We start from the raw sequence: 12,737 nt of genomic DNA, 5'->3' as shown, positions 1-12,737 counted from the left end.
TTCAAAATTGGTTTAATAATGGCTTTCTTTAGTATATCTGGTAATATCCCTTCTTCTAATGATACATTTACTATATCTGCTATGGGTTAGAAATAATTTTTAGGTATTTAATTGGAATAACATCTAAAGGGTGAGTAGCAGGATTTAATTTCTTAATCAGATACTATTTCCGTTGAGGATACAGGTTCGAATGATGTCCATTCACAATCTGCTGATTTCACAAGACAATCTTTTGTTCCTTTATCGGTTGTGGGTTTTTTTTTAGTTAATTTATCAATTTTATCTTTAAAGAAAGAGGCAAACTCTTGACATTTTATGTCAGTAGAGTCTATGTTAAAGACGGGATTTGGTTTTATCAATTCTTGTACATATGAAAATAGTACTCTAGGATTATATGTAAACTCATGTATCCTTTTTGTGTGGAATTCATGATTAGCATGGGAAATTTTAGTTCTGTATTTAGTGAGTAGGCAACGACAAGATACTAAGGTATCATGATTAGAATTCTTTCGCCATCTTTCTTTTTTTCGTAAAGACTTCTTTAAATCTCTAAGTTCCTGAGAGTACCAAGGTAATGGCTGCTCAGCCTCCACATATGCGGCCATGACTATGTCCTTAATCCAGTGGGCTATTGTAGCCCGTGATGCCAGCTTGTCCTGTTTACTTCCACCATGGGGAAAAAAAACAGGTGATCCTTCTTCCTGAGAGGTTTAGAAACCTCTAAATACCTCAAAATACACCTTGACATGCAAGTACTGTAACAGGCAATCTTCTGCTGCATCTCTTTCTCTGTTGAGAGACGGCAGGGAAATGGACTGATCGAAGAGAAAATCCGAGACCACTTTTGGCAAAAAAAAAAAAAAAAAAAGAACAGTACGCAGCTGTATCACCCCTGGAGTCACTCATAGAAACGGCTCCCAGCAAGACAAGGCCTGCAGTTGGGATATCCTACGCCCTTCACTTTTTCTATTGTGCGTGCAAGCACACACGTACCATTTAACAGAGAGCGAGATAGAAAGAGACCAATGTAAACCCCCCCTTCCCAAAACCCACCCTGAGTAGAAAGAGCCCCTCAGATTTGTCCTTTAAAAGAGTTTCTCTCTCTAGACTTGCACCTCATTAGGACAGTAGTAAAGTTACCTGTGTAACTTGACATGCGTTTCCATGGCCAGCCTTGCAAAATTCAGGGGTTGCGCACGTACATATTGGCCCCACCCTGGAACACCCATTTCCCACCCCTTTTCTGCCTTTTATGCGTGTACTTCCTGGCTTCTTAAAATTTGTGCTGCTTGTGCATGGTCCACATATGCGTATATGGTGCTGTTTTTGCATGAGCAACACTTAAAATCTACCTGTTAGGTAGGAAACTAAAATCCAGAGCCTCTAGGATCGCATTCTCAAAAACTCTGTTCCATGCACAGGAGCCCAGAGCAGGCCAAGCTCCAGTCTCAATGTGTGGATGAAACAATGGTGCAGAGAAGAGAATTTTAGGTTTATTAGGAACTGGGAAACATTCTAGGGAAGATGTACACTATTCTGATGGGATGGGTTCCACCTTAACAAGAGTGGAACCAGGCTGCTAACGATAACCTTTAAAAAAAAAAAAAAAAAAAGGAGCAGCTTTTAAAACTAGAACTTGGGCTAAAGCTGAGAGCTGCTCAGCTGTGCATAGTTCGAAGAGAGGTATCTTCAAAGGATATTGTCAAACCAAGTAAGTTAGAATGTTCCAATAGAGAGGTAGATGTAAAAGCTGAAAAAAACCCAGAGGTATTTAAACACAGATAAAAATGACTATAAACTGTCAATATCATCTGATAAGCAGGATGTAGATAAATATAAAAACAGAAATACAAATAAAATGTCTGTATGCAAATGCCAGAAGTCTGAAAAGTTAAGACTGGAGAGTTAGAATGAATGGCACTAAGGAAGATTATAGACATACTGTAATAGGCATCTCATACACCTGGTGAAAAGAGGATAAACAATGGGACACTGATATCAGGGCACAAAGTAAAAAAAAAAAAAAAAAAAAATTTTTAAATGGGCTCGCGGCTCGAAAACCGGGCGCTCAATTTTGCCAGTGTCCGGTTTCCGAACCCGAGGCTGTCAGCTGGCTCGAGAACAGACGCCGGCAAAATTGAGCGTCGGCTGTCAAACTCGCTGACAGCCGCCGCTCCTGTCAAAAAAGAGGCGCTAGGGACGCACTAGTGTCCCTAGTGCCTCTTTTTACCACCGGCCCTAATTAAAATAAATTTAAATACTCCCGCGTTTTTACTGTATCGGCCCATATGTTAGGAAAGTAAACAAATGGAGACCAGTGTGGTTTTAAAGGTAGAGGCAGAAAAATTAAGGTAAAAAAAATCATTCAAAAATATAAGGGATCGCAGAAAAGAAAGGACAGGGAAGAAAATCTTGAAAAGCTGACAGAAGTTCGGAAGGTAGCAGGACAAAAAGAAACTACAACATACTTTTCAGATATGCCAGAAGGAAGAACTGAGTTGGAATTGTGAGCCTGAAATGTGAAAAGGAAGAATGCATGGAGGGTGATGAGGAAAACAGAGAAACACTAAATAAATATTTTTGTTCGATTTTCACCAAAGTAGCAAGTGGAGAAGGACCATCAATATCTGTCAAGTAGCAGTAAGGTAGTGGATTAGAGTTTGCATGAACTAGGAAAACTGACATTGACAAAACTATGGGTCTGATGGGAAACATCCTTGAATATTAAGCAACGCTGAGAGATTCTGGCTGTTCCACTGGTGGATCTGTTCAAGTGATATTTGGAGATCGGCATGGAATGGAATGGTTCAGGAGAACTGGAAAAACGAAGATGCTACCCCTCTTTATAAAAGTGGTAAGAGAGGAGGCTGACAACTACAGATGATTTAATCTGACCTCGGTGGTAAACAAATGAAGGTACTTCTAAAAGAGAAGACAGAAAAGCATCTTGCATCCAGCAGAATGTAGGATTTGAGGCAACAAGGTTTTAGCAGAGAGAGATTGTGTCAGATGAATCTGACCACCTTTTTTGATTGGGTGACCACAGAATTAAATCAGGGGCATACACTGAATGTAGCATACCTGGATTTCACCAAACCTGATGACACTGTTCCACACAGGAGTCTCATAAATAAACTGAGTAGCCCAGATGTTGGCCCCAAGGTGGCTGACTGGATTAGAAACTGATTCAATGATAAACAGCAAATGATAGCTTTAAATGGAGTTCATTCTCACAAGGGTGATCATAGAACATCTTGGGGATCTGTCCTGGAGTTGGTGTCATTTATGACCTTAATAAGTGATATTATAAAATGAACACTCCTAAAGGAGTGGGCAGAATGTGGAGCAATCTAAGAAAGCCTGACTAGAGGCTAAATGCTTGGCAACTAAGTTTCAATGCAAAATAGTGCATATTTTTAGGATGCAGAAATCCAAGGAAGTAGTATGTGATGGGGGTGAGATACTGATGTGCACCAAGTAGAACAGAGATCTCGGGATGATCATATCTGATGATCCCAAGGTTGGAAAATAGTGCAACAAGGCGCTGGCCAGAGCCAGGGGAATTCCACAATGCATAGGGAGCGGCATAACCAATAGAACAAAGGAGGCACAAATGCCTTTGTACAGGCTGTTGGCGAGACCTCATCTGGAGTATTGTGTTCAATTCTGGAGACTATACCTCTGGAAAGAAATATACAGAGTAGAGATGATTCAGAAAAGGGCTACAAAGATATTGCAGGGTGTGCACCAAAAGCCCAATAAGATGAGACTTAAATATGTATACCCTAAATGAGAAGAGATATAGAGGGAAAAGATGGAAACATTCAAATATTACAATAATGTAAAAGAAGCAAAACTTCCTCAGTTGAAAGGAAGCTCTAGACCAAGAGGTCACAGTTTTTGACTCCAAGGAAATAGTTTCAGGAGTAACATCAGAAAAGGACTTCACTGAAAGGATAGTAGATGCATAGAAAGGTCTTCCAGCGAGCATGGAAGTGGCAAAAACTAACAAAATTTAAGAAAGAGATCCTCTGTTTATCCCTTCCTATTTGTGAAAAAGAGAAGGCACAGCTTCCTAAACCTGTCCTGGTGACCCTATGGCCAGTCAGGTTTTCAGGATATTCACAATGAATACCCCCGAGAGAAATTTGCATATACTGGGTCTCCAGAGCGTGGAAATTTCTCATAAACATATTCATTGTGGATCTCCTGAAAACTTCATTGTCTGTGAAGTAACCAGGACAGGTTTGGGAAGCCGTGAGTTAAGGGAAAGCCAGAGATCATGGTGGTTTATGAAAAAGTAAATTGGGCAGATTAGATGGGCTTTATGATCCTTATTTGCTATCATATTATATAGCTCTATGAAATAAATTTTCATTTGGATGCATTGTTACAGCAAGTTGATGCATTTTAGCAATTTTTGGGATCTCTCTAAGAGATATTGCTGCTTTACGTTATATCTTTTTAAAAACTTAAAAAAAATAAAAATATAAAATAATAATCCAAGTGACTTTTTGCAGACTCTTGTTATACTTACAATCAAGTTGATGACAGCCAGAATAAACAGGAGGACAATTACACAAATAGCCAAGTTGCCTTTCCTTCCCCTCAAGCCAGTTTTATGAAGACGATCTTCATCAATCGGAATATATCCAGCCTTAAAATTACTGTTGTGCTCTTTATTTACATTCCTCCTCTCCACTGCTTTCTCCCGCATGGACTTCTTCACAGGGCCATTGGAACTTTGCTGAAACAAAGACACAAGAACATGAATGTTCTGCAAGAGAAACCTAAGGTAGTGGGAAGAGCCTTGAATTCTACTTGGCTAGGGCTCCAGAGCAGTAAAGCATTAAGGGCTGTTACTGCAATTGCTACGGCAATGCTTTTTACTGGCCTCAAGCAGCCCTCTGATTATCTGAGAACACCTTTACATATTGAATCTATGGGTCTAAGTCACCGACATCCAAAACGTCTTGTACAACTTCTGCTTTGCATCATTAAAAGCAGTCATGGGTCAGCCTGTTGGCTCAGTGGTAGGGCCAAGGCAGAGGGTCCCCAGTTTGATTACCACATAGGATTGGCTGGATTTAAGAGCCCGTGATAGTGTTCTCAAAGGAACTCTGGTCCATGGCTCGCAATAATTAGACTAGGAACAGTAGAAGAATGGGCCTATTAAAATATGGGGCAGAATCCTCAAGTACTGTTTGAAGGCTCATAGTACTAGGACCCCAGCATTGATTTTTCACCGAGTTGGAAGAAGTAGAGAAAAGAGGAACTACCAGGCCAAATCCCCCTCCCCTCAAAAATAAAAACAATCATAAAAAATCTGAATCTTTATTTTTTCACTTTTTTAGATAGATAATGGTAATGAATAACCTTTGCCAGGTTTGCAACATATGATAAAATCACCAAGGGCCTTATTTTCCAATATCGCATTGGTAACGCATTAGGGGGCGTTACCAATGCAAATGAGGCTTCTTTCGTGCAGTGGGGAAACATCGTGTGCGCCATTCGCGAAAACATTAGCGCCGCACGCGATGTTTTCCCACTGCACAATGATTCGTTCAGTGTTTTATCGCGGTGCACGATATTTGCCGGTTTCATGTATCGCGGTTGTTTCGCCGCACACGATACACAGGTTCCCGCTTTACATATGCTCCGCCCCAACTCCGCCCCCTGAATACCAAATGACTAATTTGCATTCGCGAATCGCGTTAACAGCTGTTAACGCGATTCGCGAATTTATCGCACGCGGTAAAGTGCTTTGAAAATGAGGCCCCAAGTCTTTCCAACTTAAAAAATTCTATTTTAGTTTTTTTTCATTGCATTAAATTGTATTCACAAAATATTTTGGGCACCATTTATTTAACAAACATAAGCAAGGTTTCAAAAATCCAGTCTCCAAATGCAAGTAGATTTTCATGACTGGCGACAAATTTGCAAGGAGCTGAGAGGAGGCAACTTCAGCCTTGATCAAGGCCCAGAGGAAGCTACAGCATGTTAATAGAAGAATGGCAGGAAGGATAACGAAGACTGAAAGGGGCGATTAGTGAGAGGATAGAGGATGAGAATATAGGACAGAAGATGAGAAAAGGAGGATAGAAGATGAGAGTGAAGGAAGCTACATGGGAAGGTGTGACTACAGTATATGGCCAGTGTATTTCTACCCTGGCAAGTAATCCATGGATATATAATTTTTGAAACCCTGCATATAAGTGATATACAATTAAGAACATAAGAAATTGCCATGCTGGGTCAGACCAAGGGTCCATCAAGCCCAGCATCCTGTTTCCAATAGAGGCCAAACCAGGCAAGTACCCAAACACCAAGAAGATCCCATGCTACTGATGCAATTAATAGCAGTGGCTATTCCCTAAGTCAACTTGATTAATAGCAGTTAATGGACTTCTCCTCCAAGAACTTATCCAAACCTTTTTTAAACCCAGCTGCACTAATTGCACTAACCACATCCTCTAGCAACAAATTCCAGAGTTTAATTGTGCACTGAGGGAAAAAGAATTTTCTCCGATTAGTCTTAAATGTGCTACTTGCTAACATCATGGAGTGTCCCCTTGTCCTTCTATTACCCAGTCAAATGGTATATTTCAGTTAATCTTGAGAACAGAAGCTGATATAATCTCTACATGTTACAAAGTTAAACATGACATGTTTCTGCAAACTGTAACGCTTGATTACTACCTGCAGTTTTTTTTGCAGATTAAAAATAAATATGGCACATGCAAAAAGGTTTGTGCACCTTTTCAGCAGTATTTTGTAATACTTCCTTTGGCAGAAATAACAGCTTCCAAGATATATGTGCTATATACGTTTTGATAAAAGGTTTAGTGGTATTTTGCTGGTTATTGGATGTATGTCATTGAGATGTTTAATATAACTCACAAACCACAATAAATTTTAAATGGAAAAAAAAGAAATAACAGCTTCCAAATGTTTCCTGCAGCCAGTTATGAGTCTGTCTATTCTTGCTTTTGGAAGTCTTTACCACTCTTTCTTGCAGAGCTCTTCTAACTCAGAAATAATCTTAGATCTAATTGCATGTTTCAGATCTCCCCAAATGAATAAACAAAGGAAGAACACATGGGATGGTGCTGTGGGGAGAAGCGAGAGAACCAGACATGAGCAATAAGGGGAGGAGCACAGGAGGCAAGGCACTTGGGAAGGGGCCATAGAGGGTGTAGCACTCAGAAAAGACCCATGGAGGAAGGTCAAGAGGGAGGAAAGAGCATAGGAAGAAACATACTTGGGATGGGGCCTTGAGGGGGACCAAGGAGAGAGATAGCAGGGAAGGGGCAAGAGGGTATGCACTTGGTAGGGTAGACAGTAGGAACTTGGGAAGAGGTCATGGGAAGAAGGCAGAAGAGAAGGGGCTGGGGGGGGGGGGGGGGGGAGAGCAGGCAGAGCTGGGTTTAGTTTTTTTGCTGTCCTGTGTGAAATATTACTATGCTGCCCACCTCCCCCCATTCATTTAGTCTCTGTCCCAGGCCTACCAAAAAGAAACCCAGCTCCCTCCAGCGATTAAACTTTAAAAAGTGACATCTCTCCACCCCCAAATCTTCAACCCCTCTGCCAGAACCCATGATTAGTGCAAGGATATTAGGTGCCCTAGGCGAACCTTATCACCTTGCCCCCCCTCCCCCTCTCTGCATATAAATGCATAATTCTTAATTATGTAACAGATTTTACAAGAAAAGGAACAAAGTAGTCTTCTGAAGTGAAAAACATCACAACATGCATATCAGCGGTTTACCAACCTGCTCAACCCCAAGGTACACCGATATTAACAAAAATATAATGTGGCATACCAGCCTCTGTGGAGTACAGTGCTGAACACAAAAAGAACTCATATGGTCATAAGAAGAACTAGGAAAGCACCACCAGTAACATAGTAATGATGGCAGAAAAAGATCAAATGGTTCATGCAGTCTGTTCAGCAAGTTTCTTATGGTAGTAACTGCTGCTCCATGTAGGTTACCCCATGCATTCTCTTAAGGATAGTAACTGCCGCTCTGAGCTGGTTACTCCCAAGCCTTATGTTAAGGGCAGCAATATTTACACTCAAAACCATTTTAATTTTCACATAATCATAATAAATGAAATATATATTTATTCACATTTATTATTCATGAATGATTAACTAATCACATGATATTCTGAGTATATTAATCAATAGTTATTACATTTAACTGATGGTATTATATTGAAGCTTAATCAATAGAAAGATATTGATGCTTATTTTCTTGAGTTAATTTTGCATTATTATTCATTTATATCATTGCTTTTATCATTATTTTATGCTATCATAAATTCAACTTGCACATATATATTTTTGCTAGTTATGTGAAAAAGGCAATGAGTCCTTTCCATTTTACAAGGGGGTGGGGGGGGGGGGGGGAATGTGGAATAGACAGCAGTGACCCTAAAACAGGATGTGCATTATGACCTTTTGGGCCTTAAGCAAAGTGTAGGCCTGAAAAGCAAGATAGAATGTTTTGCAGCCATATGATATTTTGGCAGATTATGAGACTGTTTTCACACAGAATACAGAGTAGCCTCAGCAGAGACATCCAAGAGGAATTTGTGACAGTAAGTGTAGCTGTATGAAGACAAACTCCATAAGGACAGAAGGATATAAGTACAAAATCTAAATTTCTATTGTACAGTTCAGTTTTTTCTGTTGTGGGGACGCCCACTGAGTTTAAAATTTTGTTTTTGCAGTATAAGCTTCAGTATGTCCGATTCTGCTCTAGTGTTGCCTGTAGACTAAGTCGGTGCAGCATTTCCTTTAAACAAAAAAACTTGTACTGGAGCACAACAAGAAAAAGTGGTTTTAAGGCAGCAATTTAAAAAATCTTAACGGTAGGACAAAATTCTGATTTTGAAATGGTTACTTGCCTTTTCCACTGAAGGTTGGCAAGTGTCAGTAACTGTGTGAAATTGGGTCTTATGTTTATGGCTGATTGCAGCTGCCTGTCCAAATCCTGCAGTGGGGATCCGCTCCAGGAATCACAGCCCAGTCTCAATTTACACTTGCCGTGGACACGTACAATTGTGTAGGGATTCAGAATTAGGTCATGGAGAGACACAGGGGTTCCTCTAGTAAGATTGACTATTCTGTTGTAGAATCAATTGCTAATTCTGAAATTTTAGAACTTGAAAGGACACAGGGAGCTGAAGATGAGTTTGCAGATAAGGGGGAACAGAGCTAGCGAGAAGGAGGGGAAGCAGGGGATATGTAAAACAAAGTATTTCTCATACATAAATACAAACAGAGAAGAAAACTTGTTTAAATGAATTGATCTGTTTAAAAATTATAAAGACTGATGAGGAATTAAAGATTTGGAGAAATTAATTGATTTTTGCAGAACAATAACCACCTTCCATTTCATCCTTCCCCCTCCTCCCTTCCTGCAAGCCAAAGATGTCAACTTGAATGGTGAGTACAGTATGAAATTGTTTCTGGTAAGCTAGGCACATTTTATAACTTTTTGGTGAGTACACTAGGAAATTATGGGTGTTTCTGGTAATTACACACATTATACAACCCTTTTTTATTATAGAAATTGTTAGGTAAGGGGTGCTTTGGGAGGTTCAGAATGCTTTATGGGTGTTTCCATTATTTCTTATGGAAAAAATAGTCTTTGACTTACAACCAGCTCTCTGGAACCAACTGTATAGGCGCTCTATCCAGTAAAATGGGTTGTGCGGGCCTAACGCTTCACGGACCCTTCTTAGACGCGGTTTACATTTGCATGAAATTATAGTTCAGGATCGAGCGGTAGGTGAGCCGCACTGTGCGTGCGGCAACTGCGGGTGTGCCGGGCACTAACGCAGCTCTTCCTACCGCTCGGTACTGGATAGACCTGTGAGTTTGTAATTCAAGGGTCCACTGTATTTTATTTGATTTATATTCCACTTTTCAGGCCCTTCAAACTAGATTACATACAGTTACCTGCTTGTAAAAATTAAAAAATACACTTGGGTCTGCAAAATTTTTGAATGTTGGGAACCCCCGAGTTAGACAAAATGTCAACGAACTATTTCTGTAAGAAACTGACTGCCCAGACTGCAGAATGACATGAAATGAACAGGTGCCCAGTTCAGCTGGTGATAGTTTTCCGCTGAGCTCACAGCTGAATAAATGCAACACACAAAGCACGTCTGCCGTGAGGACTCGTACTGTTCCGACATCAGGAGGACTAGATTAGCGAAACGCGCCGATGCCCCGAGAGCGTCCATATAATGCTGCAAGCGGAGCCCAGGACTTGTGTTACTGAACTCAAAAAGCACCGTTTCCAAAGGAGCCCAGCGCGGTTAGAGGAAGTGTTAAATCCGATACAACTCCCTGCACCGCACCCCTGCCTCTCCCAGAAGACGGGAGGGACGGGCTCTGCTCCTGGACCCGTTTGCATCTGGGAAAAGCCAGGACCACAGTTCACCCTCGGCATAAACCAAATCTATCCCCACCCCCCCCTAATTATTCCTTCTCCCTCCTCTTTAGTTGTCGTTTCTATCATGCGAGAGACCCTTGTCCAGCAACATTTCCAACACAAACTCAAAACGCCTAACAGACCTGCTCCACCGCGCCCGCCATCTTCTGACCGCCGTGACTCTTCCTCGCCCGTCCTCCGGCTGCTACCGAGGCGGAGCAAAGGGCCCTGCGGCAGAGACCACCCGAGCTCAGGCAGGGAGAGGGGGGCCAGCTAGGCTCGCCGCCCTCCCCTCCGCCGCATCGGGCCTCCTTCCAGTTATTCACCCCGTCCCGGCCAACCTCGGCTCAAACGGAGTGAGAAGCAAAGGGGGTACAATTAAAGCAAAGGGGGTCGATTGGACACATTTCTCACCCACCGTTCAAACTCTCCCCCCCAAACCCCGTTACCAGGTGGTATAGCCGAAAGTCTCCTAAAGGAGATGCAGAGGAAGGCGACAAGTTGACGATTTTGTCGCTGTATCTGGCGACTTTTTGAACCCGATAAAGATTTTGGAACTGTGAATGCGACAGAGTTAATTTAGCGATTTTTTTTTTTTTAACAACTTAGGTACACATCTAGCGACTATCTCACAGCTCTAACATTTGCATCGGGTTCTCTTGTAGAGTGAGCTTCTTTGGCTAGAGCGCCGCAGAAAAGCGTCAGCGACTTCTCTGGCTGGAATACTGTGCTGGCTGGTCCAGCGCAGCCCTTTCTACCCGAAAACAAGCAGCCTCGTTTGTCCTCTCTCTACCCGATACGTTGGGAAATCTAAAGAGGTCACCAGGAGTTAAAAACAACAGAAAGAAGAAAAAAAATACCAGGCACTGCAACTTGATCATTCTATGCCAATCCCTGGCAGGGAACGCAAACCCCGTTTCAGCCTCAAAAGGTTTTATAGACGCCCCCACACATCTCTCTTTAATTTTTGCATGCCGAAATAAAAGAAGTGATATGCACTCCAGAATCATTAATAATGTATAAAACTTAAATAATGCTTACTGAATACCCAGGGAGAGAAATTCCCAAAGCTATTTAAAAATTGCCCTGGCTTCCTCCTCCCAGCCAGCTGCGATGGGGAAAAGGAAGAGAGGGTAAGTCAGTATCTTTTGTGGCTGTGTAGGTTGCAGCTGCTTTGAAGTGTGCACAAAGATTTCAAAATTAAATCCCTGTATGTACCCCCACCGCAAACTCACAGGCCGAATCAGTAAAAATCATGTGCGCGCGATTCAGAAAAAAAAAAGTATTCAAATTAGGGCTGACACTCAATTTTGCCGGCATTGGTTCTCAAACTCGCTGACAGCCACGGGTTCGGAAACTGGACTCCGGCAAAATTGAGCGTCCGGTTTAAAAATTTTTTTTTAAATTATTTTTAACTTTTGGGACCTCCGACTTAATATCGCCATGATATTAAGTTGGAAGGTGCACAGAAAAGCATTTTTTTACTGCTTTTCTGTACACTTTCCCGGTGAGGGCAGAAATTAATGCATACCTTTGGGTAGGCGCTAATTTCTGAAAGTTAAATGTGCGGCTTTGCCATTAGTTTTGGGAGGGTTGGACGCACGTTTTTCGACGTGCTATTACCCTTTACTGAATAAGGGGTAAAGCTAGAGCGTCGAAAACCCAAACGCAGGTTAACAGTGCGCTCCACTGGAGCGCACTGTACTGTATCGGCCTGACACAGGTAAGTATGCATGTTGTTCACAAAGCAGGTATTTTTACCTTCAGTAGCAAGAAGTAGGAATGTTCAAAGAGCTTTTTACAGGCCTTTACTCACATACGGCTGATACAGTAAGGTGCGGTAGAAAGAGGTGCATTAGTGCCGGGCGCGTTTGCCGCACACACACTCTGGATCACATACTGCTCAATACTGTATTTAAATGGCATGCAAATGCAAGCCGCGTCCAACGCGCATCCATGAAGCGCAATCCATTTTACTGTATAGGCGCTATACAGCGCCTATACAGTAAAATGGGAGTGAGGGGGTCAGGCAGTGAAGCGGGGCTGGCTGGGGCTGCTCCGTGGCTTGTGAAATTTCATCTCGGCTTGCCTGACGCTCCACACTAACGCAGGGGTAGGGGTAGGCGGTAAATTAGCAGGTTAAACGCGCGGCAAAACTGCAGGTTAAAAAAGCGATAATCGGGGCACGCGTTACTGTATGGGAGGGAATAGCTAATCCAATCGTTTACATCTCATATACATGCCGCGGGCGGAAAGGGTTACTCGTTGATTTAAAGAGGCGGTAAGGAT

General features: G+C 42.0%; 1 protein-coding gene across 2 annotated transcripts in view; it reads right to left on the bottom strand.

Moving 5' to 3' along the window:
* SGCB (sarcoglycan beta) overlaps positions 1 to 12,737 on the bottom strand; it is a 112,923-nt gene that overhangs the window by 43,847 nt on the left and 56,339 nt on the right. The window contains exons 1-2 of one of the 2 annotated variants that reach the window (XM_029587838.1): positions 10,592 to 10,736; positions 4,538 to 4,747 (exon numbers count right to left, since the gene is read on the bottom strand). In XM_029587838.1, coding sequence (XP_029443698.1) covers positions 4,538 to 4,747; positions 10,592 to 10,612 — 231 coding nt within the window. In that variant the 5' untranslated portion in view covers positions 10,613 to 10,736. Of the gene's footprint in view, positions 1 to 4,537; positions 4,748 to 10,591; positions 10,737 to 12,737 lie in introns of those variants that run through there. The other variant, XM_029587844.1, reaches the window with a different exon arrangement.

This window comes from Rhinatrema bivittatum, chromosome 1, assembly GCF_901001135.1.
Source record: "Rhinatrema bivittatum chromosome 1, aRhiBiv1.1, whole genome shotgun sequence".
Lineage (NCBI taxonomy): Eukaryota > Metazoa > Chordata > Amphibia > Gymnophiona > Rhinatrematidae > Rhinatrema > Rhinatrema bivittatum.
Note: the sequence above shows the minus strand (reverse complement) of the source record. Positions and strands in the feature narration are given on the sequence as shown.